This window comes from Simochromis diagramma, unplaced genomic scaffold (genome assembly GCF_900408965.1).
Source record: "Simochromis diagramma unplaced genomic scaffold, fSimDia1.1 OVJJ01000603.1, whole genome shotgun sequence".
In the NCBI taxonomy this organism is placed as follows: domain Eukaryota; kingdom Metazoa; phylum Chordata; class Actinopteri; order Cichliformes; family Cichlidae; genus Simochromis; species Simochromis diagramma.
Genome location: NW_024387414.1, coordinates 10045189 through 10073098, shown reverse-complemented (window position 1 = coordinate 10073098; position 27910 = coordinate 10045189). Strand labels below are relative to the sequence as shown.

Sequence of the window (27910 nt, the reverse complement as noted above, 5' to 3'; positions counted from 1 at the left end):
AAACAGTTATAGAAATAACTCTGAGAGGGACAAACATCCATTTCTAATGAGACACTATGAACATGAGCACCTGTCATCTCATAGAAATAATAATAATAATAATAATAATAATAATCTGTAATGGCTAAAGAGGCACATAATTACTGTCTGAGTTGCCAACACCATCAATTAGCTACATAGGATGTGATTTTGTGTATTCGTTCACGGTCATAAGCGCACTGGGCACGCGCAGCCTGTCGTTGCTGCCGTCGGTGTCCTACCAGCATCTGTTCCTCTTTTGGTATTAAAAATAGACCGGTGCTGATAACAGACTTATGTTTCGACTGCATCATTTGCCGTCGGGAATCTTTTGTGCGCTACTTTTATTTTAATCACCGAGCCGTGACCGCGAGAGCGCAAATGCGCATCGGTCTGCGCATCTTTGAATCTTCAGAACCACACTGTGGACAATCTCCCTGACATCCAAAGACCTCTCCCCCGCAATCCTACGAGGCTTCTTCGCCGTTTATGGCCGCACATCGGCATCCCTGAGCCGCCGGCCTCGTTCCGGATCTTTCACTCATCACTGCTCTCAAAAGCTCTCAGAATCAGGGAGACATTTCTACACCAAATTGAAACCGTCCTCGGCTGGCTATTTTTAAAGAACCCGGTGCAATGCTGGGCCCGTCTCTCTAGATCTTGTGATCACTAGCCTGCACGATCTCTCCTCCCACATTCGTCCGATCAAGACCCCGGTACTCTGATCGAGCCCCAACGATGCATCGTAACGCAGTGATGCTGGCTGTGGTCCTTTTGGGGAACTTGATGCTACCTTTCATCTCTGCTCAAAACGGTAAGCAAACAGCTGTGACCATGACATTACTGTTACCATCGCATTGAGGGAAAGTGACTTGGCTTGTGTGAGGACGCGAGGGAATTGTTTCCAAAGAGGATTTTGAGACCGCGTTAAAGCCATAGTTTCACACCAAGACTGCAATTAGACAGCAACATATATAATTTACTTAATGCCACGTTAGCAAATACAAATACGACTGTGTTGACGTTTTTACAATGTTATTTATTGCTGTATTGAATTTTGTTGGCGTGTTTGTAGGAATAATTTACTGTCGCAGATTATGCTGTGGAATACTAGTAAGTTTTTTTTTTTTTTTTTTACTAAGGTCTAAGATTTGCAGTTTACCTTCACTACCCACATGAGGTAGTAACCTATGGCTGTCAGTTTTAAGTTTGTTTAGTCAAAGGGGGAATTGGTAGTAAGAGTATGTCAGGCAAGACTAACATGCTCTGGATGCTGATCAAGTGACATTGTCAGCAGCAAACACAGGCAAAAGATTCACCTGATGTGTCTTGTAAACACTGCAAATACCAGGCCCTTCAGTGTCAAAGATGTGACTGAGCTTCTGCTTGACTGAAACTGTTCTGTGTTGTTCCACGTTTTTTTTTGCCATGCCAGCATAAATGATCATTTCTTGTGCAAATAATTCTGTCTGTGGGAAATTCTATAGTAAAACAAATAACAGTCCCATTTTTTAAACATCAGATCTCCTACCAGATAGCCACAGTAAAAAAAAAAAAAAAAAGTATTTGGCTGATAAGTATCATTTACGAAGAGATGAAAGGATACTTATTTGGCAGTTTTTGAAAAAATCTGTGTCTGTTAATCATAATAAAACTAGCATGACTTGGTTTAAACAAATGTCAGCAACATGCTGTTGGGTGTTCCAGGCTGTCGTCCTCTGATGCAGCATGTCCTGACTCCAAATTCTGTTGAATCACATCACCCAGAGGGTCTCACATATCAGCAGCCATTCATGAAATCAAGGTGGAATCTTCTGAGTCTTTATATTTTTAATGTATAAGTATTTCTTTAGAAAGCGTAATTATGAAGACAGCAGTAAGATGATATACTTCTGGAAACAAAGTGTTTAATCTCATAACTGATTCTTTTACGAATCTGATGTAGCCACATGTCAGAACCCACGTGCTCACAAACGAGTGACACTTAATCTGCTATCACAGAAAACTGTGGCAGAGAATTATGATGCATACTCATAATTTTAATGCTTAATGTCCACCTCGGCTTTGCTGCGGGGGATAATCGAACACCCACTATGCAAGAATTAATATAACATGTGTTTAGATGGTTGTTTGAGAACACTGTGAAAATTCCAGCTCTGTGGTTGCTAATTTTGCAAGTATTTCAGATCGAACATTTTCAACATTAGCTTAGTCTAATCAACATGGGAATAACAGCTTGCACTATTTTTATATAATACAAACAACAAAAATGCTAAAATAAATAAAGTGCTGCAACAAAAATTTTGATAGTTTAAAAAAAGTGCAAAAACAACCTATGTTTATTTAGCTTGGGGTGGACAGGAGACTCAAATACCAACATAGTTATATAACAAAATTATTACTCAAATTCTTGTCTTTCTTTATTGTTAATTTCTTTGAAGTGCCTGAAGTGAGTGTGCATACTGTGAGGCATTCTCTCATCTCACTATCTGGAAAATCAAATACACAATAATCCCTCTATTGTTTGACAAAGCTCAAGTAATGTCTTTCCAGACACTTCCTCTGGTCTCTGCCCAGTTTTATTGCCCACTCACTGAGGTCCAGTTCACACTACAGAAACACTCACACACACAATAACATCCAGTGGTCAGTGAGAGGCAGAGCTATGCCACTCAGGCTGTCTGTTTCATCTGTAGAAATCACAGGTTTGGTAAGTGCAGTGATAAACTACTGTTAATACCAAAAGGTAATACCAATACCAAAGGTAATATTTGCTCACATTGCATGCAAAAGCCATTTAATTTCTCTCACACAGTTCAGATTTAGGGTAATCGGTGCATGGCTTCTTATGCAATCTGAAATTTTCCTGTGATATTACAGAGTTCAGACAGTGATGTGGGGACAATAATAATTATAAGTGCATGAGATGTAATCACTGTATCTAGGAAGCAGAGGGAATTCAAGTCATTTCCTCATTCCCTGGGAAAAGTAGGCCCATATAGGTGCGCAGTTTCTGTGACAGAAATTTGGAGGGACTGTAAATAGCATCCGTCCATTCTGCCTCGAATTCTATTTTTACCACCGAGACACAGCACTGAGAACTGTGGCTTTAAGGTCCTTTTGTGAAAGTGAATCCATTAACTCTTAATGGATGGCCTCCTTGTGCACAGCTGCCCGGCCCTCTAAAGAATCACTAGGTGGCTGTGGACTATTTAAGCTGAGAGATGATGTGATCTTGATGCAAAGAAGGTACTGGCTGTTGAGAAGGTAACTAGAGCTGACCTAAGGAGCCTTTGCCTCTTACATAATTTCCCCCTACGAATCACGTAGTCTACTCTTTTTTTGTTTTGTTTTTGCATCATCTGTGTTTGCACGAATCAAAACGTGGAGAAGGCATACTAAGATATTTTAAATAATGAACTGATATTATCACTTACATGTTCAAATGTAAACACTGTTTTCTGTCATTGAGGGGCTCAGTTAAGACTGAGCATATATGGCATCGAAGATGGCTTCTTCTTTGGGGTTTACTATCTAACTAACAAAGATAGGAATGCTGACAAGCCACACCTAAATGCATTCCAACATGTAAGCAACAACCCTCTCAAAAAATGTAATAATAGTTTTCTTTGTCAATAAGTGACCTTCTTTTTCTGCTTTATGTCACTTAGCCATTATCTTCATCTGAAGCAAACAAAGCATTTTAAGATGGTTCATTTGTGAGTCTGGAAAATATGCTGTGGGACGGAAGCCAAACTCGTACACTGAGTCATGCCTGCCCACTGTGAAATGTGATATGGCCTGTACTGATTAGGAGCATCATTGCACTTTATTAAACACATTGCAGGCATACAAAATAATGATGCACATCTGTAACACACACTGTGATAAAAAAACAAAACAAAAAACAAAAAAACAATATATGTATATATGTTTTTTTTAGTACCACCCTGCTGTGCATTCAGATTCACTCCTGCCATTTCCGCAGTTTAGCTTCTGGCCTCTGATACTTACTGTTCTCGTAGCTGGGAACAACCCCGGCTATGTGTGCTGCACAAGGACTCAGGGTCAGAGAGAATATTCAATTAGGATGTTACTTTGATTTATGTGGAGCCAAACTTTCTAATGGGCATGAGTGTTTTTCAAGTGATATAGCACAACAGAAAACCTATTAGATGATTTTCAACTCACATTTATCGTGACAATAGTTCTAACTAAAAGTACAGTAGGAGACTTGGGAATAGCATTTGTCACCTTGTGTGGTAGACAGTACTTTGAGCACACTAGTGTAGTTCTTATTTCTGAAATTATTGTATTGTTACATCAAATAATTTAAACTCCCTCGCTTTCACTTTTGAGCAGAAGTAGGAAGTGTTTAGTGGTTTTATGGAATTAAAGAATTTTTACCCCCGCACAAGGTTTATTGGGATTTAAATCTCATTAAACTGTTGCCTCTCATCTGTGATCCCAATATCAGATTCAAGTGTTACCAGTAGAACTGAAATGGTGAGCCTGAGGCCTCCCTTTTCTGAAAACTTAGCTTGCAAGTTTTAATTACAATTATATGTGAGTCAGAAAACATGTATTCTATAACTTGTATACTTTTTACTCAGAAACATGTGAACACTGAAAGAATTTTATTAGCATTTATACATCTTTTTATTCCAGATGTTAGTCCTGACCCTCTAGTAGCTATACAGGGAGTGCAGAATTATTAGGCAAATGAGTATTTTGTCCACATCATCCTCTTCATGCATGTTGTCTTACTCCAAGCTGTATAGGCTCGAAAGCCTACTACCAATTAAGCATATTAGGTGATGTGCATCTCTGTAATGAGAAGGGGTGTGGTCTAATGACATCAACACCCAATATCAGGTGTGAATAATTATTAGGCAACGTCCTTTCCTTTGGCAAAATGGGTCAAAAGAAGGACTTGACAGGCTCAGAAAAGTCAAAAATAGTGAGATATCTTGCAGAGGGATGCAGCAGTCTCAAAATTGCAAAGCTTCTGAAGCGTGATCATCGAACAATCAAGCGTTTCATTCAAAATAGTCAACAGGGTCGCAAGAAGCGTGTGGAAAAACCAAGGCGCAAAATAACTGCCTATGAACTGAGAAAAGTCAAGCGTGCAGCTGCCAAGATGCCACTTGCCACCAGTTTGGCCATATTTCAGAGCTGCAACATCACTGGAGTGCCCAAAAGCACAAGGTGTGCAATACTCAGAGACATGGCCAAGGTAAGAAAGGCTGAAAGACGACCACCACTGAACAAGACACACAAGCTGAAACGTCAAGACTGGGCCAAGAAATATCTCAAGACTGATTTTTCTAAGGTTTTATGGACTGATGAAATGAGAGTGAGTCTTGATGGGCCAGATGGATGGGCCCGTGGCTGGATTGGTAAAGGGCAGAGAGCTCCAGTCCGACTCAGACGCCAGCAAGGTGGAGGTGGAGTACTGGTTTGGGCTGGTATCATCAAAGATGAGCTTGTGGGGCCTTTTCGGGTTGAGGATGGAGTCAAGCTCAACTCCCAGTCCTACTGCCAGTTTCTGGAAGACACCTTCTTCAAGCAGTGGTACAGGAAGAAGTCTGCATCCTTCAAGAACAACATGATTTTCATGCAGGACAATGCTCCATCACACGCGTCCAAGTACTCCACAGCGTGGCTGGCAAGAAAGGCTATAAAAGAAGAAAAACTAATGACATGGCCACCTTGTTCACCTGATCTGAACCCCATTGAGAACCTGTGGTCCATCATCAAATGTGAGATTTACAAGGAGGGAAAACAGTACACCTCTCTGAACAGTGTCTGGGAGGCTGTGGTTGCTGCTGCACGCAATGTTGATGGTGAACAGATCAAAACACTGACAGAATCCATGGATGGCAGGCTTTTGAGTGTCCTTGCAAAGAAAGGTGGCTATATTGGTCGCTGATTTGTTTTTGTTTTGTTTTTGAATGTCAGAAATGTATATTTGTGAATGTGGAGATGTTATATTGGTTTCACTGGTAAAAATAAATAATTGAAATGGGTATATATTTGTTTTTTGTTGAGTTGCCTAATAATTATGCACAGTAATAGTCACCTGCACACACAGATATCCCCCTAAAATAACTAAAACTAAAAACAAACTAAAAACTACTTCCAAAAACATTCAGCTTTGATATTAATGAGTTTTTTGGGTTCATTGAGAACATGGTTGTTGTTCAATAATAAAATTATTCCTCAAAAATACAACTTGCCTAATAATTCTGCACTCCCTGTATACATTTCATGCATATATTCATTTTGGCATATATTAATATTTTAGAGACTCTGAAGCTTTAGTGAAGTGGTTTTAAGAGTAATTCTGTTTACTCTACTGAAGCATCCACAACCAATTAGCAATAAATTTCATATGTAGTAGTTATTTTACCAGACTCGATGTACAGAATTAATATTTGGGTTTTAGCTTGGATTTTCTAACAACCAAGCTTTTTAATGCCATATATTTGCAACAATGATAAAAACAGTTAAGTTTCAGTACTGCTCTTTTCTCAATCATGCTTCTAGCGTTTTAAAGATGAGTTTCATACATACACCACTTCGTGTTTGGTAAGTATTTAAAGCAGGACAACTTTTAGAAGTGGTTACTAGTGATGTAATATGCTGGTCATTTGGTAGGCGTTAGTGTTCAGAAACATGGAATTAGGGTTAATTAAAGTTTTAATGATGTCAGTGAAAAAATACATTCATAAAACCGATCCCATATGTATGTGGAGTCCTCAAATGTAAAGACACTGTTGCTGATCTAGGCATATGGATCTTACGCAATATCATGAGTCCATCTGCTAAGCTGTTATTAATGTTATATCTACAGCAGTCAAGAATAGCCTCTGTGCTGCAAATTTTAGTACCAGGGGATACTATCATTATCAGCTTTTACAATAAAACAGACTACAAGGCATTTCTTTGCTCCACTGAACCTAGGTGAAGTGTTGAAATATGCACCAACGTGAACTGGTGACTTAATTTCAGTTGGGGCCTGAATGGGATACTTCCCGTTTGTCTTGTTAAATGATTTATTCTAAATAGTGACTTTATCTAAATATGCACAAACTCACAGACCTGTATTTGATTTTTTTTTTAAAAATATATTTCTCCATTGCTTATGCTCCATGTTGTGTCCTGCACTTTATTTTAGCTCTGCATTTTGTAAAACAGTTTTTTCATTCATCCTACTAGATACCCAAAGCACATAGAAGCTCTTACTTAAGCCTAATCTGATGATCTCTGATGATTGCCTACAGAATTTGCTTGACAAATAGATTCCTGATCTTCCTCACTTGTTTTGTGGCACCTGTGAGGGCAGAACATGTTACAGTTTTATGATTATTTTTGATATTTGGAGATTGGTGACCTTAGCTCACTCCGAGGACGGCTAAGCCTCAATTCACCCTGAAATCATATCTAAATTTTCTTTAAAAACTGGTGTTTAGATGATATATTCACACAGTTTTTTTAAAATTAAAAAGTGAAAATCAAAATAAGTTATAATGTGACAAACCCAAGAAGTTTCCTGAACTTTAAAAACCCCCTTTTAGGCCACTATTGTGAAAGTTTTCAAGTATAACTGACAGGGGATTTCTAAAAATCACCCCGCAGTTCTTCAGCTGAGACACCTGAGTTAGAAAACACAAACACTGCAGTTGTCTTTACTCGCGAGGACGGTCATAGAGCGCTCGTACTCCAGACTCGCGCTGTATTACTGTCTGCGTTTTTTATTTATACAAGCTTGTGTGTGTGTGTACAAAGATCACAAAGTTACTCTAAGAACTCAGAGCTGAGGTTCCCCTTTTCTAAGTCTGCATGTTCTTATAAAAGAGGAAGGTGTTAGTTGTTTATCACACAAGAGTCCATGTCAAAAGTCACGTAGACATTTGATTGGTCATCAGTAAAAGAACACATTTCATGAAGCTGATCACACTATATACAATTTTCTTTTAACAATAACAAAGACAACCAAATACAAACACTGGGCAAAACTATGACACATTTCAAATGACCTGTAAACCATTTTTTTTATATATATGTGTATGTGTATGTGTATGTATGTATGTATGTATGTATGTATGTATGTATGTATGTATGTATGTATGTATGTATGTATGTATGTATGTATACGTACATACGTCACAGCATCAATCACGTAAAACAAAATGCTCTCTCACATTCACAAACTTAAACACTTGCAAATACACACACGCACACACATTATACATAACTAGTTCATTGGCCCTAGGGGGTTTCCTACCCTGTGCTTTCTCTGTCTGTGTTGTGGGACTGTGGACGGGGATCCAGGTTGTAGGCAGGCAGCTGACTCACTCTCAGGCTGCATGGCGGTGGTGTGGGGCTTGTTGTCAGTTCTCAGGGGAGCTTTCTTCTCTACCTGCATGAAAAGAGCATGTAGGCTTTAATAACTGTGACTTCCATTCAGCTTTAGACAGAGCGTGTTACAGACGACTGTAGGTTATTTTGCGATAGTACTGTACAAATTTCAAATGGAGGTTAAGTAAGCTAAAACATTTGACACTGTAGTTCTATGACATGACGGATTTCATTATTTTTTAGTTTGGGATCATTTAAACAATTCAATCATATAAGATTTTAACTTTCCTGATTAAATGAGTAGAATTTGAGGTAATAAAGGTTGTCACAATAACAAACTTTATTTTCCCTGAAGGAAAAAAAAAAGAATATTTCGACATAGTATCAATTCATATTATTGCCCTGGTCATCCATGCCCACCTGCAGTGGTTCCACTCCCCATCAGTGAGCCCATTCCACAGTTTGAGTCCCACTGCTCATATTTGTTTCATTTAATGTAGTTTTCCTTTGAGGGTATAGCATATAAAAACATCCACAGCTGACTTTGTTGCTGAAAAGCAGACAGCTTAGGTTGTAGCCAGTTATGTCAGTTCAGCCATTTTGTTGGCTTTATAATTTGCAGAAAAAGAAAAGAAATTGCAGGTACTGTTATAATGCACAACAACCTGATAAGACATTGGTGTGGGTAAGGGGAGATTGACTGAAATTAGTCACATTTAGCAACAGAGCACGTGAAAATGTACTGTGGTACATGAAAGTATAACTGTGACACAGATACCATCTCAGTTTTCGGAGCTATCTTTAAAACCTACAGACAGAATGTAAATGATACTCTAAAGATTTTTGGAGTAAACATTTCTGCAGTCTCTGCAGACCTTTCAAGTGCCTGAAATATAAGCAGAGCCTTTATTTGCATGCCTTCAGTAGCTGATGAGCAGCATACAGGATCTCTCCTCACAGACGAGTCTACTTCTTGTTAGACTTTTTTGATAGATCATTCCAGATGTCAGGCTGTTATATACACCATGTTATATTCTGTTTTTTATTTGCATACACTGTGCACAAACAGCAAATCTGACTTTCTAATGTGATGCAAGTTCACCAAGTCCCTTGCACCAAAGTTTGTTTTCAATATTGTGTATTTTGAGGAATTAGACCACACCCAACCTCAGGCAGTATTGGTGTATAATGCATAAAATTAATTTAGACTTATTTTATTCATAAGTTTTGCAATTCTAATGTTGTTTGACTTAAAATTAATAAATAACGGTTAAAAAGTTAAGTCATTTCCACATAACTGCAGTTCACACTCTCAGTGTTATATTGTTGGAACTTTAATGTATGTGCATTTTATTTTTAGTTGTGGACAGGCAGAAGTATAAATTTGAAATCGTATCCCCCCAGGCTCTCAGCACCTACTTAGTAATATAAATACTGGTTATTATTACATGACTACAATAAAAATGGAATCAGCTTTGCAAAATGTGTTTATCACCAAGCTATCACCAAGCTGCTGAGATCATTCCACCAGTCATACCACCATTCTCTGTCACTTCTCGTCTCCCAACATGATTTGAAATGAATAAGTACCAGCTGGCTGCTTTGCGTTTTGTTTTCACTGCCAGTGTAAGCTCCTTGTTTAAACAACTTGAAAATTGGTCTGCTCATTGGCCTGGTGTTTGTGTAGTTTGTTTCTATGAGTATTTCTCCAGAGTCTCCCTGGGCTTGAATTTAAATTGAGTCGTCAGTTTCTTTACACCTTGGAGGACATTCATTAAGTTTTTTTTTTTGTTTTTTTTTTGAGCAGTTATACTGTAATTTTGTGATCTCATGCATGGATGACTCTAGTTGTAATTTTCATGTGACACAGCCGGTTACTGAGAGTGAGATAGTAAGTGTTCAGTTATACTGAAATATTGTTTTAAATGTGTAGGCGGAAAGGCTAGGATTCACCCTGTGGGATAATGTGGTGAGCTTGATGGGCCCAGATGTTTCCAGAGAAAAGAAACAAATGCTAATTACTCTGCATATCTCTAGGCATTGCACATAGTTGTTGCACCTAATATCCCCAGACACATCTCTAGCAGGAAGACTGCATTTTTTTTTTAAGATTTTTGCTAAATTCTCTTCAAAAATTTTTATTTTCTATTAGAAATGTTATTTTCGCTTGGCTTTATGTAACCAGGGAGTTGTTGGGTAGCACCCTTGAAATCATTTCATTAAATTAAATTCATAATTTCTTAAAACATTGATAATTTTACCTTTAAACTAACAGCCCTGATAAATGCTTTGTGTTTTGGCATTATACAAATGGACTTTTTACTCATTCACCTGTTAGTTAAACCTTAAATCAAATATTTTAAATGAAATATTAGTGGATTTATTGTGGGGGTGAATACTGCAGTTACACTCCTTCCTTGGGCTTCTACAAGCTTATCTGTTCGTGTGCCTAAGATACATAACTTTGAGGAGGACAGACAGATCTAGGAGGGCCTGTAAGCCGTTGTATTTAGACACAACAAACAGTCTAGCACTCGGGAGACCTAAGGCTTTTCATTCTCATTTCCTGTACCAGAATTGAGGGCAGTGTTAAGGCAGCGTATTTTTCTAATGATTTAAGCACGTGTGGTTTACAGCTGACAAAGCTATAGGGCCAGCAGAGAACAGTGTCTGTGGCCCAGGTGATTTGTCATTAAATCGGGTTCATTAAGTCTGCCAGTGTTTTGCTGGGCTAACTACTGACATGGAACAGGGTTGTGAATCAGGCACAGATCCATGCCTATGGATGCCACGGATGGATTATGGAATTTTTTGTGGAATTCACCATATTTCATGTTTCGTATATAACACGCAAAGACAGTCAGGCAGTCTGTCTGAGCGGCAGACTTGGGAGATCGCATACCAGTATTGGAGAGATGAGGGCATATTCAAGTTTCACATTACGATGGAAAAGCTAGTTGAACTCAGACTGTGTTATACCACTGTGACCATATGTGATTTTGAAAACCTGCTCTTAAAGTCTAGCTTATCCAAAATGTAAGCAGCCTGACCTAATTTCTAGCATTAGCAGGAAGAGCTGATATGGATGAAAAGAGATTATAATGCATACATACAGTTACATTTATTTAGGACAATTTTGGTGAAGTACTTTACATAGGCAATATGAAAATTGACAAAGGCAGATCTTTTATTTATTATTTTCCATGCTAAAGGTTTACAAAATACAAAAAAAAAAAAATCATTTCATTTACAAGCATTAGTGCTTGTTGCATTGCTAAGAGTGGAGCACACACAATCTGACGTATATTCAATTTCCTCCTACAGTTCAGTGGCATACATGTTTTATGAACTGGTGTAAATACCCTCTGAGTGTGAAAGGGGGTGTGAATATGTTTGTCTGTCTCTATGTGTTAGCCCTGTGACAGACTGGCTGCACCTCGCCTCTCAGCCAACATGTGCTGGGATAGACTCCAGCAACCTATGATCCTAAAAAAAGATCAGTGATTTTGGAAATCAAATCGATGGTTATAGGAAACTGATATTTTTATTTATTCATGATACTTGTCTAACTAACAAGCTAAAATCTTTGTTGGAGGTAATAACTGCATGCAACGGTTAAATCTCCAATATTTTGTTATTTCGTTTGAGAGTTCAACGGTTAAATATCATTTCTTCCTCTGACAGGGTGGCATGAAAAGTGAGTTCAAGGTAAACCTTTCTTGATCATTGCGTTTGAAAAATCTGTTTTGGATTTGTTACAGTGTTTGCATTCAGTAGTACCAAATACATATAACATGATATTTTCACCTTAATGTTGTCAAATAGGTGTGATGCCCTGACTACTAGGACACAATAGCTGAAAATAGAGTTAGGTCATTGTTCATTTGGCAAACAAGCCATTAAAAAAATGATTAAGGTACATGGCACTAGGTGAACAGTTCCCCTTCTCCATATTCTTGTGTCTATGGACTGCATTTAATGTACTGATGTTGTCTTTTTGTTCAAGAATATACACATGAAAGGTACATCCCATATCTTCGTATGGTTACATGTGAAAGAGACAAAAAGAAAAGGCAAACAAGATATCAAGCACTATTTGCAGCTGGCACTGTTTTGCGACTGGTTGACTATGACTTTGTGTGACAGTTGGCCTTAAGTGGGCCAGGGAACCTTGACGTTGAATGGACTGGATTTACAGAATCATTAACCTTTTTTTTAACCTATCAATAATTTCAGGCTTGCTGCTTTTTGATTTGCCTTTAATCATCCTCTCTTTTGTTTATATGTTCTCTGATCCTATTAATTTCCTTCTCTTTTCCTTGGCCTTTCCATGCCTTCCTTCTGCTCTAACCCTCTTCTACCCTTTCCTTCCCTGCCATCCTGATACGCTTTTCCTCTCTAGCTGGGTTTGTCAAGTCTCCACTCTCAGAGACTAAGCTTACAGGAGACACCTTTGAGCTGTACTGCGAGGTGGTCGGTTACCCCACTCCAGAGATCCAGTGGTGGTATGCTGAGGTCAACCGAGCTGACTCCTTCAAGCAGCTGTGGGACGGAGCCCGCAAACGTCGGGTATCTATCAACACAGCCTACGGCACCAATGGAGTCAGTGTGCTCGGTATCACACGCCTCACACTGGAGGACTCTGGGACCTATGAATGTCGGGCAAGCAACGACCCCAGGCGCAATGACCTCCGACAAAACCCAGCCATCACTTGGATCCGCGCCCAGGCCACCATTTCGGTGCTACAGAGTGAGTGGTCTATGTCCCATAGTATCTAGATGGTCAACAAACTACAAATCCCCACTCCCAACCACTCAAGGCTGTTAAAACCTCTCAAGAGCTCACCCTCACTGCAACAGTCACTGGCCAGGCTTGAAAAAAAAAACATTATTCAAATTTCTTTCTTAACTTGATTTATAACTTTATAACTCTTAACAGGAAAAAAAAATTCAAATTGTATAAATGGCTTCCTTTTTGTGTTTTGTTTTCATTAATATTAAATTAGATTTGGTAAATATTTCTGTTCTCTTTCTGTTCACTAGATTCCCTGTCTTTCCAAAATCCATTGAGCATCTTGTTGTAAATGACCACAAACCCAGGAACTTTACCCAGTCTCAATCTGCATTTTCTTCTTTCTACCCGCAGCAAACCTTTGTTCTTACTGTCTCATTTGTCCTTTTACAATATTTTGATCATTATCTATTTCTCTGTATCCTAATTCCGACCCATTTCCTATTCCTAAATTTATTTGTGATACTTATTGCTTTAACATTAAGCTGTGTCTCTTACATTGTGTGGCTTGTTTTGTTTACTTCAAAGACCTGCCTGCTAAATGCAGTGGAAATCTAGCGGTGCTTTGAAGTAATGGTGCTTTTCATTTGGCTTTCTCACTCTGGGCACGGTGCAAATGGGACTGAAAGAAGACACAAGGAGGGCTCTGCTAAGGTGTAAAACAGTGATTCCTGCTGTCAACTCCTTCCTGATAAAAAGCAAACATTTTCTGCTTTCAAATTTGTGTGTGGTAATCCAATAAAGGATGGAAATGTAAGGGAGCTGTACATGTCTCTCTCCAGATGAGACAGACTTAACTTGTACACAACAGCCCCTCTGGACCTCCCTGTGCAATGTGTTACCTTGTGCCTTCTCAGCCATGAAGAGTGTGACTGTGAATCAGTAATGACATTATATCCTTTAACCCTCTACTCAATTCACTCAAACAGTCATACAAACTGAGTTTTAACTGGACCCTTCTATCCTGTGCATGCTTCAGTGCTCTGCCCACTAGAGCACAGAGACATGTGGAATGTTGTTAGTCACAGTGAAGCTATCGGAGAAGTTTAGATGAGTCTGATTTTTGCTGGCTCTTCTGATTGGACTGACATATTTTGATTCATGTGTGAGTGCTATTTCTTAGGATTGGGGCTGATTTAATTTACGCCCTCATTCAAAATGGTGAAAAGGGCACTAGGGTTGTGGTTAGCAGTTCACTTGGGTTATTTGGATGTTATTTTCTCTCCAAATCCTTCAGGTCCTAAATATATTCTGTCATTACTGAGGAGTAAATGTTCTATCCATATACATGTAGTATGCAAATATTACATGTATATTACAGGCTATACATTATAGCCTAGCAATAGTTTGTCACTCAGGAAATGTGCAACAGTCTGGTTGTCTTGTTTGTTTTGGTCCCTTTTTCCCTTAATTTACTTTGTTAATGTGCATCACTCCAGAGAATATGCCAAAAAGATCTAAATATGTAAATATATATGCAGTATTAGATTTCAGCTACAAGGCTTTTTTTAATTACTGAAAAAAACGAAATCTACTGCAGATACATTTGTTATTGTGTATGTGCCTAATTAACATGTGTTTAAAGTGATACTGTACCCAAAGCTATGAAACACTCAAATATTTTTTGGGTTCATAACAAATGAATAGCCATTTGGGAAATATTGATGCCACCCATGTGACTATGATGAATGCTACAGCCAGTTAGCTTAGCTTCAAATGGAAACAAAAGCAGAAAGGCTAAAGCTGATACCTGCTTCCAAGTTCACATAAAAAGGCAGTAACTGCAACCTCATCAATTAACTGAGTGTGTTTACAAAACTAGTTATTGGTAGATAATCTTTATGCTTGGCAGCTGTCTGTAGCTTCATATATTTTACACCAACATGAAAGTGGTTTGTATGTTCTCATTTGATTTTCAATGAGAAAGCGAATGAGTATATTTCCCAAAATGTTGTTCTTTAACTGTAACTTACATTGCAATTCATGTTACTTACAACCAAACCCAATAGTAAAGTTTGTCACATTGGGGAAAAATATCAGAATATCTGGAAAAATCCCCCCCCCACACACACACACCAAAATATGGCTAAATACATCAGTTTCGCATTATAAAGGACTTACTCTGCTGGAGTGGCTTGAGCATAAAAGCTGCATAAAAATACTTTTTTGCTTTTATAATTTTGACCACTACCAATTCAAATTAAAGGTTTTTTTTCTCTAAAAAAACAAAACAAAATACAAAACATAAATCTTTTCCATAGCATTTCAAGGGTTGAGTGTTTCATACTCTGATAGCTTCACATAGAGCTTGTGTGGAGTATCACTAAAGCTAACTACACACAACAAATCTCACTGGATTTTGAGCGCAGACATACTGTACACCCAGAAAGCAAGGTAGCATCCTAACTGTCATAATGGTACGAATTGCAAAGAAATATTATTATTGTTATTATTATTATTATTATTATTATTAGTATTATTAGTATTATTATTGTTATTGAGTTCTTAAGAGCATTTAGCTCCACCACATGCTCAGAATGTGGTTTTCCTTGACGGTGCACCTTTCCTGTTTTAATATGCTACAAAGAAGTTATGAGGCCTGCCCTGCCCTTTAAAATGACACAACACAACTGTGACACAGCCATTGCTAAGTTGATTAGTATGTCTAAGCTGTTAAGATTATTTGATTTAATAAATCTTGGCAAACTCCAAAGCTACTTAAAAATTAAAACAGATCTGTCAAGTATCTGCCAATCAGTTTGATCTAACCATCCAACTTCAAAGTAGCACTGTATTAGAGTAGCTACCAGAGGAAAAGACTAGGTTTTGTGATTTGGTTACATTCTGGTATGACAATATATTATCCAGTAGTTACCAGATTTTAAGTAGTGACAAGGCGTCCTACAAACAACCTCTGGTTAAATTGCCTGTGGACCATTGTGCCGTGTTTGCTAAATGTTAATTTATGTACCTCATGTTGTGCGTTTGTACGCATGACTCGAACAAACTATTAATAGTTCATGTGGCTCTGCTTGGTGGGGGAGAGAGAGAGATAAGGGGGGAGGGGAGAGACTTCCCCTTAGCTATTGAGTGTACAGGATTACAGCAAGAGGGTACCACAAATGCTAACAGAAGTCAATTGCTAGTCTCAGTAGCCCTTCTTTCCCCTCTCTCTCCTTTTGCCTTGCTAGTGGCCTTGGAGAAGCAGCCAGTAGTAGGATTATGATGCTTCTCCTCTCTGCTCCTCCCCTCGGGGGCTCCATTGTTGCCATGGTTGGCCAGCCCGGGAGGAGGAGGAGGGGCAGTGGAGAGGAAGCTTCTCACTCACTACTCAAGGCAGAGCAAAGGGCACCTCGCTCTCGGATGACACCTTCCCTGATTGTCCTTGAAGAATTGACCCTGGTATTGTTTGGTAACCAGTGTGGTTAGCTATTTAAACGTCTACATATACATTCAGCTCCATAATGTCAAAAGGTCTGTTCACTTATGTAAATTATTATCTCAGATGTCTCATTTGTAAGACTGTAGATCACAATTAACTGAAAAATGTGGCCTCATGTCATATGTTACACTTCCATAATTAAGCATATATGGTTAATGCAAACCACCTAATTATGTATATATTTTTTCCTGTGGATATGGGTTAGGTTACAAGCTCAGCAAAGTTTAAGAGGCTAATAGCTGCAACAGCTCTTAAAACAACAGTCATACTCAGGGTTACCTCTAGAAAAAGCCAAGTTTAAGAATAGGTTATTCATGAAGCACAAACAGTTTATAACACTACTGGCCTGAGAACACTCACTGTCGATCATTAATCTGATTTTTTTTTTTCAGTGATGAAGTGTCTAAACTTTTGTGCAATGCACAAGTTATGTTTTGTGATTACATGCTGGTTATGATTGAGGCCCCTGATCATCAGGTACATCTAATGTGATGATGTTTTCAGACAAGTTGGCAGTAGTTTAATCAGGAATTTGGGTGGTACACCATCCAGCTTTATAATTAACCTTACTGCAGATGTCAGTTAAAATGTGTCCGTGTTAGTAGAACACAGTGTGAGAGCCACAATTCAAATTTTACCTTGGTAGATCAGTTAAGCCTTCATTTTACTGCTGTAAACAAATGAAACATTCAGGTAGTACTGTGGATAATTGCTATACACAAGATTAATATTATACGCAGAGCATCCTGGTGGTTTCATGTCCTATTATGCTTTTTGTTTATTTGTTATGTGAACTTCACTTCATAGACACCCTCCTACACAGATCATATAAAAACAGAATACAGCCTACAGCAAGTACAGCATGGGAGGAAGGATAGAAACAGATTTGAGCCTTATGTTCTGGGATAAGGTTTGACTCTCTGTCTTCCAGAACCAAAGATCAATGCCTCTGATCAGACCATCTTAACAGCAGACACCTCTAGTAAACAAGTTATCCTGCAGTGTAACCTCACCACTGCCCATACACGCCACAAGGAAAGCTTCTGGATGAAAAATGGACAGGATATCCCCAACACACGGACGGAACAGAAGGACACAATATACAGGTGACACAAAGATTTTCCTCCTAGTTCCAAGTTGGACGTGCAGCGTAGGAGAGAATAGGTAATGAGATTAAGTGATTTCGTTAATGTAAAGTAAATGAGAATTCACCTACAAATTATCTAAATGATTCATGTAACCTGAAGGTTATTATTCCAGTAAAAACAGTGCCAAGTTAATCTCGCCTTGTCATATTTGTCTCTGTAGGGGACTTGAGCAGTGCTTGAAGAGCAGCACCTTGCAAAGCCAAAGTCTTACGCTAATTAGGGTCTAAGCCTGAAAGGTGACTGTTGTACAGAGTTTCAGTTGTAAACCACAGTGTAGTGACATTTCCTGTCCTACAAAAAACAGTCAGTGTGACTGTTTGTGATGAGTTTCTGTAGAAAAAGAAGAGACAGGAACTACGTTAAAATTAAAATGTACATACAGTCTTACTCAAAAATACAAAGAGACAGTATTAATTATTCTCAATTTAACTTGAGAATCCAGGTAATTCAGACTTCTGTATGTGCTTGTTTTCAAATATTTTACAATTACTTATTGAAACCTGGGTTGAAATTCATTTCTGACTTCCCATTTAAAGCTTGTCACTGCGTTAAATCAATCTTAAATCATATCTCTGCATTTATTTAGAAATGAAAAAGTGAAACCTTTATTATAGCCTAAAGTACCAACTAGTTGTTGCTTCCTGTTGTCACACAGTATAGTCATTGGAGCACAAAGCTACTGTCGCCCCCAAAGACATACCACAGACTCTCTCTAGCCACAAGATAAGACCAATTGGTCACTTCCTTGTCACATTACATCAGTAATACACTGAAGAGTACAGCTAAAATGCCTATGGTGCCCTTCTCTGCAGTATGCAGAGCTGCTGTTCCATAATATAACAGCATAATGCCAACAGTTTACATTATTGTATTTTGCACAACTCTGTTGCTTGTGAAGCTCGCACACAAGAATTTCACTCACATGTGCTGTACCAATGTACCTGCACATGTGATGTGACAATAAAAGTGATTTGATTTGACATTTGTCTCCAATGGCCTTCTGGGCTTTTACTGCTGCAGTTCAGTAAACTAATTATTAAAGTTAACCTGGAATTATTTTACATTACTTGTCTGCTTAAAGTGTAAGTTACTGGTAAGTGACTGGTGGTATGGAATAATTGGTTTTGTTATATTTTTGTTGCAGAATCAACAAGCCGCGTGCTGACGATTCTGGGGAATACATGTGTGTTTACACATTTGACACGGCACCAAATGCCAACGCTACGATTGAAGTAAAAGGTATGATTTCTACATGTCATAAAACAAGTCAGTAAGACAAGAATAAGATTGCTTGATGTTAGCAAACATGATATGATTGAATAATGTTAGCTGACTTCCTCCCTGGTGTATTCAGATTTTGAGAAAGCACTGACATTTTAGCTCACTGCATGATGACATGGTAATGCCATTTGTGGTTTCCCATTGAGAGATGGGGGAGTGAATGTAACCTAAAAACATTAACCACTTAAAGCTCTGTAAAGAGAGCCCAAGTTTATGAAGGTGTTTGCATTCATCCAGTGCAGTCGTGATGACAGGGAGTATTCCTGAGGCTGCTGTCAGTCTTGGCTTTCACTGAGACAACACTCTAGCAAAATGGACGGACAGGCACTGCACATGCTCTCCAAAACATGCAAATCACAAAGCCCACTTGGAGGCATCCTTATATACAGTTTACTAAAAAACTGGTTAATATTATTGTTTTTTTGTTTGTTTTGAGGGTTTTTTTTGGATGGAATTAACAGTAGAGAAAATTATGAAAATGAACTAGGTCATTAGACGTAACAGCAGGAAAGCTAACCAGAGAACAACTGTGTTGCTTTCATTCACGCTGACAGTGAAGCCATCAACTTGAATAAGGGATTGAGTAAGGGCAAGTGAAACCCTCTTCAAGAGAAGCTTGCCTGTGTGTAGTGCTTAAGCCAATTTGCTGTGGCATGGCTATGGTGCATACTGAGCATGCCCTGCCTCTTACTCTGTGGCTGTCTTAAAGCGCTGCCTGATTGCATAACATGGATGGTGACCGTGTGTGTTCTGCTTGCACTGGATCGTGAGATGATGGGACACATCACTATTCAAACTGAAGTGTCCTAGCCATCACTGGACTGCAGGCCTCTGACTTTTGAAGCTTGCTATCTGTCCGGGAAGAAAAATCAGTGGGCTGATGAAAAGACTTCATCATATGCTCATTATTATTATTTTTTCCATTCAATTTTCAGATATATTTTAAACAGCCAAACATTTTGGTGTCCAGTGTGAGTACCATTGCTGGATAAAGAATTTTCTTCAGTTCTTAACTGTTTTTGTGATTTTTCTAGAGGTGTTTGAGATCTCTTGTGACCCAGGTAGCAAGCCCACTGTTAAGCAAGCCAGCTTTGCACTGCACTACTGGCAGCAGTTCACTGAGATCCCTCGCCTACAGTGTCCTTGGCACACTCATCCTTGCAGGACTCAGCTCAGAGGCAACAGATGGAGGGTTCTGTGATGTTGTAGGATTAAGGCTCTGAATCCGGTCCCAGCCATCTCTGTGGCAGGAGTAGAGTTTATTGTCTGTGACACTAAGCTTACCACAGATACATATTTGGTACCTCGTATTTCACAAATTTCCTTAAATTCTAAGCACATTTCTCCTATGAAATGTCTTAATTTGAATCCTGATCCCTTTCCTCAAGAGAAATTGACAATGCAGAAATCGAGAGTCACAATCTGTGCTGTAGGTAAAATTATAATTAGAAAGCGAACTAAAGAAAGATTTAAAACTATTTAACATCTACTATCCTGACCAACTTTTAACGTTTTTCTATGACCTTGCTCTTTCTAACACAGACCTCTCGCGTTCATGTGTTACCTCTGTCTAGCACACAGAGATTAATAATCACAGTCAGGAGTGTGAAATGGAGGTTTCTGTCTGTTTTAGCACCACTCCGAGGGCTGTCTCTGTGCTGTCAGTCACTGACATAATACAGTCAGGATAAGGCACAAATGAGCATAACCACTCCCCTGCTGAGGGAGCACGTGTGCTCCATAATTAGAGTGGGATGATGTCACAGAAGAGCTCAGACCCCTCCTGCTCCATCCATGCGCAGCTGAAAAATGCTCACTCCAGGCCTCTCTTATCCTGCTTAATTGCATGGAAGGAATCATTGTAATTTTTGAGGATTAGTGAAAAAAAAGGAACAGCTATTTTCTTGATGCTGTGGAGAGTTAAAAGGAGAGTTCATGTTTCACCTTTTAGGAAGACTTCTTTTCATATATCAGTATGACTTGGCACGTGTTGCAGTGCTTTATGGCATATGCCTGAATTTATTAAGCTCATAACCCCTGTTTAATTTTCATTATCAGTTAATTCATTAGTCAGAGCCAATTTGCACATTTTTTTGTGGAATTCACTGAAGAGTTTTTTGAATGGAAACATCTGGAGGCACTCATATCATACTGATAACCCTGTTCCTTTATGAATTATATCCTACTGCTTTTTATCTGTTCCAATGTGATATTCTCTAATGCGTGTTTGGGAGTAGAGTACATGCTTACAAAATAACTAAACATCAAAAATGGCACTTCTTGATAAAAGCTGTATTTCTTTGCAAACCTCTATTCTACTGAGTGAAATGCTATTTTGCACATAGGGTTTATTTTATTGCAATGTTTGCCCAGCTGAAGAGTCACAGGTGGTTAGTTTGTTTCCATATTTAGGCTGAAAGGGTGTGAGATACATTTTCCTGTGTCTTAACAACATTTTTAATCATAAAAAAATCTAAATCCACAACGTTTTGATTGCATGGCAATGTTGTGTATGAAAAAAAGAGTAATCAAAAGAGTTAACTGGCAAATATATTGCAGATAACCATTTACCTTAGCATACCAGATCAACCGCTACTTAAGGAGAAAAATGCAAGCTTGAAATGTAAAATACAAAGTGATGTAAGACTTTTTTTCCCAAATGTCTTCCTGTAATCTTTCAGAGAATTTCAGAAGAAACTGAAGGAATTAATCCAATCCTAGAGTATACTAGCCTCTAAATACCCAAATAGGAATCTATGTAATCCTCATTTATGCCATCTGGTAGAGGTCTAAATGTTGCATTGAATGTCTTACATCAATATTGTTTTTTAATTTATATGACCTTTTCAGCAAAACCGGATATCACTGGCCACAAGCGAAGTGAAAACAAAAATGAGGGGGAGAATGCAACACTTTACTGCAAGTCTGTCGGTTACCCACATCCCACCTGGACATGGCGTAAGATGGATGGAAAATCCCCAATGGTATATAAATATATGTATACATATATATTGCATCTTTATAAAAATGATATATTTTTTGGACAGAGAGAGGGGAGGGACATGTAGCAAAGGGTCCCAGGTCGGATTTCAACCCAGGCCGCCGCTCTCCAGCCATGGAGCGTGTGGTTGCCTGCGGACCCACTGAGCTAAACTGGCACCGCTATATATTGCATAATTTTTAAAATGATAAAAATTGACTGAGAAACAGACCGACAGGTTTAAGAACGATGAGAAATTCAATATAAATATAATATAAATGCAAATATATAAAGGTACAACAGGTATGCACGATAGGTAGGTTTTTGGACATGCTTGCAGTTCAACTAAATTAAATGGTCATTATGTTTCAATGCAGGAGCTTGACAACTCGACTGGGCGAATCTTCATCACCAATAGAGACAATTACACAGAGCTCAACATACTAAACCTGGATATTAACACGGATCCTGGAATATATGAATGCAATGCCACTAATGCAATTGGAAATACTGCTCAGACTACAATTCTTCGAGTCCGCAGCCATCTTGCACCACTTTGGCCTTTTCTGGGTGTTCTGGCAGAAATTATAATCCTAGTAGTCATCATCGTTGTGTATGAGAAACGCAAGAGGCCAGACGACATCATCGATGGTAAGACAACATTTGCTTTTTTAATGGCAGTAAGAATCCATAAGTAACTAGTAATATAGATACCGCATTATTTACATTCACAGTGCAACTCTGCAATTTAAAACCTGTGAGACATTTGTGTTGTTGCTTTAAAAATACCAGTAAATCAGAAGATAAGGAAAATTTCCCCATATATTTTAAGAAATGTAAAATAGTTGCAATAGGGTCAAAAGTCATCGACAATGGATTGCACCCAATTTTAAGTTGCTGGAACAAGGAGACTTTCAAACATGATGTTGCATTTGCTGTCATATGGGATCTAGAGTGGCCAGCTGATTTGCCTCCTTGCTCTTGAGTGGTGTAACAAACGGAGAATGGAAGAGCATATAAGGATTATATTAAGTTGGCACATGGAAATATGGCATAAATTCACATGTAAACAACAGCGGGGGGGGGGCGAGGGAGGGCACAACTCACTTCAGATAGTTGGCTATTAGTGTACTGTTCTCATGGCAAACATTTGCTTGTGAAGGCAGAATACAGGAGTTCATAAACATGTAAGGTAATCAATCCATTATCAGTCCCACAGTATATCTTAACTGGTTAATTCTTGTCCCCTTCCCCTTCTTTCCAAATGGCAACATAATCTAAATGGGTGGTAAGTGAGAGATCCTGCATGACATTTTTTTTCTGTCATTTTGAATGTTTTTACAAGCCTACTGTCCATCCCAAAATATCATGATGCTTGATGCAATTTTGAAATTTTACCACAGTCAGTGAAGTTGAACTTATACAAGTCATGGTAATATAAAATAAACAGATAAATAAAAGTCTTATCCATTTCCATTAGGCTTATTAGTTCGACAGGCAACAATTCTTTTTTAATGGATATGGAATCTGTTTTGTATGTCTCTAAAGAGCAATTATTTGTAATCAAAGTAAAAGCCCAATCAGAATGATTGTAATCATACAATGTACATTACAAGCATATCTAAATAATTTATATATAGCCAAGTTTGAATGTTGTTTATCAAACAAAAGACTATTATGTGTATGTCTGGTGTGGTGTGGAAAATTGAATTCAAAACCACATTTAATACATGCACGTAGCTCAAGTAATTACAGAAATAAATAAATATATATATATATAGATCTATATATCTATAGATCTATCTATATCTATATCTATATATAGTACCCCATAAATAAGATAATTTGAAATAAAAAAAAAGTTTCTCCTGTTTCAGCTGACAGGCAGAACTGCTTGATAATAATTTGTCAAGATGACAAAGTCTGCAAAGCTCAAAGGGATCTTCAGTCACCACGGGTTCTGTCTGACCTCTACTCATGTAGATTTGTCTTCTTTTCGTTTTTAAATAAGGCAAGAACACAAAAAAAATTCAGTGCCTCAACAGTTGCCCTATTTATGTGAATCAAACCAGCTGGGTACCCCAGTTCTATGTTACACACAGACTAAACAAATATTGCTTCTGGGTACATCCCACTTTTTATTGACATAGTATGAACAAAATTAGATTTACCAAATAAAATGTGCAAGCAATAGTTAGAAAATAAGCCAACTTGATTAAATTTACATATATTAAAGTGTTTTTCAAAGTCTTGATTCTGTGACCACAAAGTCACATAGAAAGTGTTGTGTGACAGGCTTATGTATTAATCCTTAGATGGGGTCCAAAACAGTATTTGTTGATGCATTTAAGAATATTTTTTATGTCTCAGTTGCATATATAAAAATAACCAAATGTTTTAAAATGAGATACTATTAGGAGTTTATTTCTTTAACAAACTAGAATCTGTTATATTGTGCTTAGTAATTATAGAAGTAGAAAAAGCACAAAAATATTTCATTTTCCTAAAGTACAAACTCATAGCACATAAGAGATATGCAACTAAACCACAAGTCTAAGTAAGCTCTGTGCACAGCCTCTAGTTTGGTTTCATCTACTGGAAAATGAAGCGATTAAGGTAGATTATATTTGCCATGTTTATGCCATTCAAATCAGGAATGAGGACTTCCAGCTCACGATACACAGCCTTTTCTAAAATCTCCTTTTAGCATCCCATATTCCCAGAGGTTGCACACAGACAGGTTTTGGCCCCTGTCTGTGTGCATTATGAATTCTGGTCTCTTGATGGCTGAGCTGTTTGAACACTTTTTTTCACTACACAGCCAAAGGCTCTGATGCAGGCTGACATTTCTATCCTATGTTTCGAAACCAGCTGCTAAAATTACAGATTATGCTGTGTGATTATTTGCTAAATAACAGCCCACTTTATGTCACGAAACAAATGTTGTGATATGAACCCATATCTATTTTCTTAGGTTTAAAAATGACACTTCAACTTCCACTTCAACAGACTTGATGTGTTACCATGATTATTAATCTCACACAGTAAAAATCTGTCATTTGTTATTGCATTTGTGCTTGCAAAGCTGTAATAGTAAACATAGCTTTTGTGGTGTATACATATGAGGTGTGAAAACAGTGTTATATGCTGGCAGCTGTTCCTCCTTTAAGTACTCCCAGAACCATGTTGTTGTCTAACATTAGATCTGCCATAATTTGCTCCATTTTAATGCCATGGAATGTTGCTAATGCTGCTAATCTCAGACTTATAACTGCATGGAAAATCTCTCACTGTGACTGGCTACTTACCTGTTAACACATTTCATCTGAATGCAAAGCACCAACCCCAAGGCTGTGGAACTAGCTTTTCACTCAACCCAAATTATTTTTCACAAGTTCCTCTTCTTTTGGTATTTTTTATTGTTACAATGTGGTCTACTTTACTATGTTTTACTGCACTGCCTTAAAATGAATTTTGGCAATTTTGTATGACTGACACAGAGAAAATTATTTTACAAAAATATATACTGCCATAAAATCTATGTTCTACTGCTTGGATTGGATAGACTCTCTATATGCTGACAGACGGGTTAAAGAAGGAGCATGATTTTTCTTTTTGCCAAATCAGCTACACTATCACGCTCATGTACCAGACCCCTTCAAAATCACTATGAAATCGCTGAGTGTAATTAAAAGATGGCTTTAAGTGAGCCATCTGCAATCCTCCTACACATATGCTCAGCCTGAGATGAACAGGAACCCCATGAGATTCAGATGGCGTGTGAGGTTAAGTTTACAGTGTTGGGTGTTAAAGATGCTCTTTAAGGGGCAATTCCTTGGTTTTAATTCACATTTCAGTTTTGCTACTCCAATTATGTCATTGCTGACCAAGCACACATTAATGTCCAAAAACACTTTTAATGTAAGAAGCTACTTATTGCACAAAGCATATACATGCATATGAAATTCAAGCAGTTAAGCAGGTGATGCCCATATCTAACTTTGAGTGTCTTATCAGTGCATGATTCTGTCATAAATGCTTTTAGCTGTCTTCCTGCATTTTCTGAACTTTTAACATTTTTTTTTTTTACTATAGCGATGTGAAGAAACATGCCAGTTTTTTTGTTTTTGTTTTGATCTCGCATTTAACTTCTCTGTGCCATTTTTGTCTTCTTCTCTCCTCTACCTCTCAAAGATGATGAACCAGTTGGGCAAATGTAAGTAAACAAGTATCTTTATTGCCACAAATATAATTCATATGGGGATACTGTGATCTGAATGCCCATTACCTTTATGCCACTAAATTGTAAGTGCTTCTTTCCTAGGAAAACAAATTCAACAAACAACCACAAGGACAAAAACATTCGCCAGAGGAATACGAAATAAGCAATTTACTCAAGTAAGACACTGTTGTAGAGGATTGGGGCTAAATATAGAACCCACTGTGAGGATTATTCATAGTCACGCCTTCTCTTGAATTTCTCTCCACAGATGAGATGGCTAAACTGCATTTTTTTGACTACGTGAAGGTGTCAGAGGTGGATGGAGCTCTGGGCAGTTTTGAAAAAAGCATATCTTGTCTCATTTTATGAGAAACAATATCAGCATAACACTGGCAACAAAAAGAACATAATGGCTGTCTTAAGCATGCCTTATTCAGTCTTAAGTGGAGATTTCAGGATGAAGAATAATGACTAAAACCACCACAGAGGTGTACACATTTTTAATGTGCTGTTGATGTCTCCTTTCTTGATTTTATCATGTCCTCAAATGAGGTGATCCCTTTTGTATTACATATCATGTACAATGCATGCAAGATAATTACAACGCAATAGGATACTCAGAATAGACATTTTCTGTTGTTATCCCTCGTGTGGCTTTTTTGCATCCAAAATTACCTTTTTTATGGAGTCATCCTTGCATATACATATACACATATATGTATATATATATGTGCATATATGTATATATATATATATATGTGCATATATGTATATGTATATATATATATGTTTTATTCTTGAAAATTTGTACAGCATATCATGGTCATTTAACTATATTTGATTTGTGACAAGATGTCTACTTTTAACAGAACTTTTATTGTGAAGCAAGGGCTTCAATGTCTGAAGCAATGACTTCAATGTCTGAAGCAATGACTTCAATGACTGGCAGTATTTAAATTTAAATGAGAGTGCTTACAGAAAATGACTACTGTGTGTTTAACTATCTTAACAAAAATAATATACGTATTATTTTTATTTCCTTTCCAGAGTAACTTAGGTGTCTTGTATATGTTGAAGTATGAGTGTTCAAATGATAGGAAAGGTGTAAAAAAAAATATTTTTTTTATAATTCCCAATTTCATTAACTGATTTTTATTTTGTTCCTCTCTTTAACTGTATAGCATGGCTATAATCCTATGCAATATGTATTCTTAAATAGATATATGGAGGGCAGTTTGTTTTACTCAGTGAAGCTTTAATATTGTGGGATCACTTGGAAGCTGGCATAGCAAAATTCACTGCTGTAGCTGCATGACTCCTCTTTCAATACAATGTATCCATGTGTGGTGCAGTGGAAATGGACCTGCATTAAGGTGGGAACGAGGGACCAGAGTACATAGCCACGATCAAACATATAAGTGAGACCAATAGTTTTTTTTTTTTCTTTTTTTTTAAATAAAAAAAATGTAAAAATGAATGTTTGTTTTGCAAGTTCTTTAATCAACAAATGTAATGATATTCAAAGCATCCTCTTTGGCCCATGTAACATAACAACTAATGTGTAATATATATTTTCAAAGAACACTGGCACCAAAGCAACAAAACACTCCTCCACCAACAGGCACTGCCTACACGAACAAGTAAAAGAAAAAGGAAAAAAACA

At 37.8% G+C, this 27910-nt stretch overlaps 2 protein-coding genes across 4 annotated transcripts in view; one reads left to right on the top strand and one right to left on the bottom strand.

Moving 5' to 3' along the window:
- The first annotated feature begins 224 nt into the window (after positions 1-224).
- Positions 225-27900, top strand: nptnb (neuroplastin b). Of its 3 annotated transcripts, none has more exons than XM_040011026.1 (9): positions 225-832; positions 12785-13132; positions 17548-17722; positions 18909-19003; positions 21896-22029; positions 22403-22676; positions 26232-26241; positions 26350-26423; positions 26516-26586. In XM_040011026.1, the coding sequence occupies exons 1-8, from the start codon at positions 757-759 to the stop codon at positions 26408-26410; spliced, it is 1173 nt and encodes a 390-aa protein (XP_039866960.1). In that variant the 5' UTR covers positions 225-756; the 3' UTR covers positions 26411-26423; positions 26516-26586. The 3 variants fall into 3 exon arrangements, with proteins under 3 accessions (XP_039866960.1, XP_039866959.1, XP_039866961.1); XM_040011025.1 differs by having other exon boundaries at positions 26220-26241; XM_040011027.1 differs by lacking the exon at positions 12785-13132 and having other exon boundaries at positions 226-832; positions 26220-26241; positions 26516-27900.
- Positions 8222-27910, bottom strand: part of rec114 (REC114 meiotic recombination protein) — a 31043-nt gene continuing 11354 nt past the window's right edge. The window contains exon 6 of the mRNA XM_040011030.1: positions 8222-8443. Within this exon, the coding sequence (XP_039866964.1) occupies positions 8279-8443 (165 nt within the window). The 3' untranslated portion in view covers positions 8222-8278. The remainder of the gene's footprint in view (positions 8444-27910) is intronic.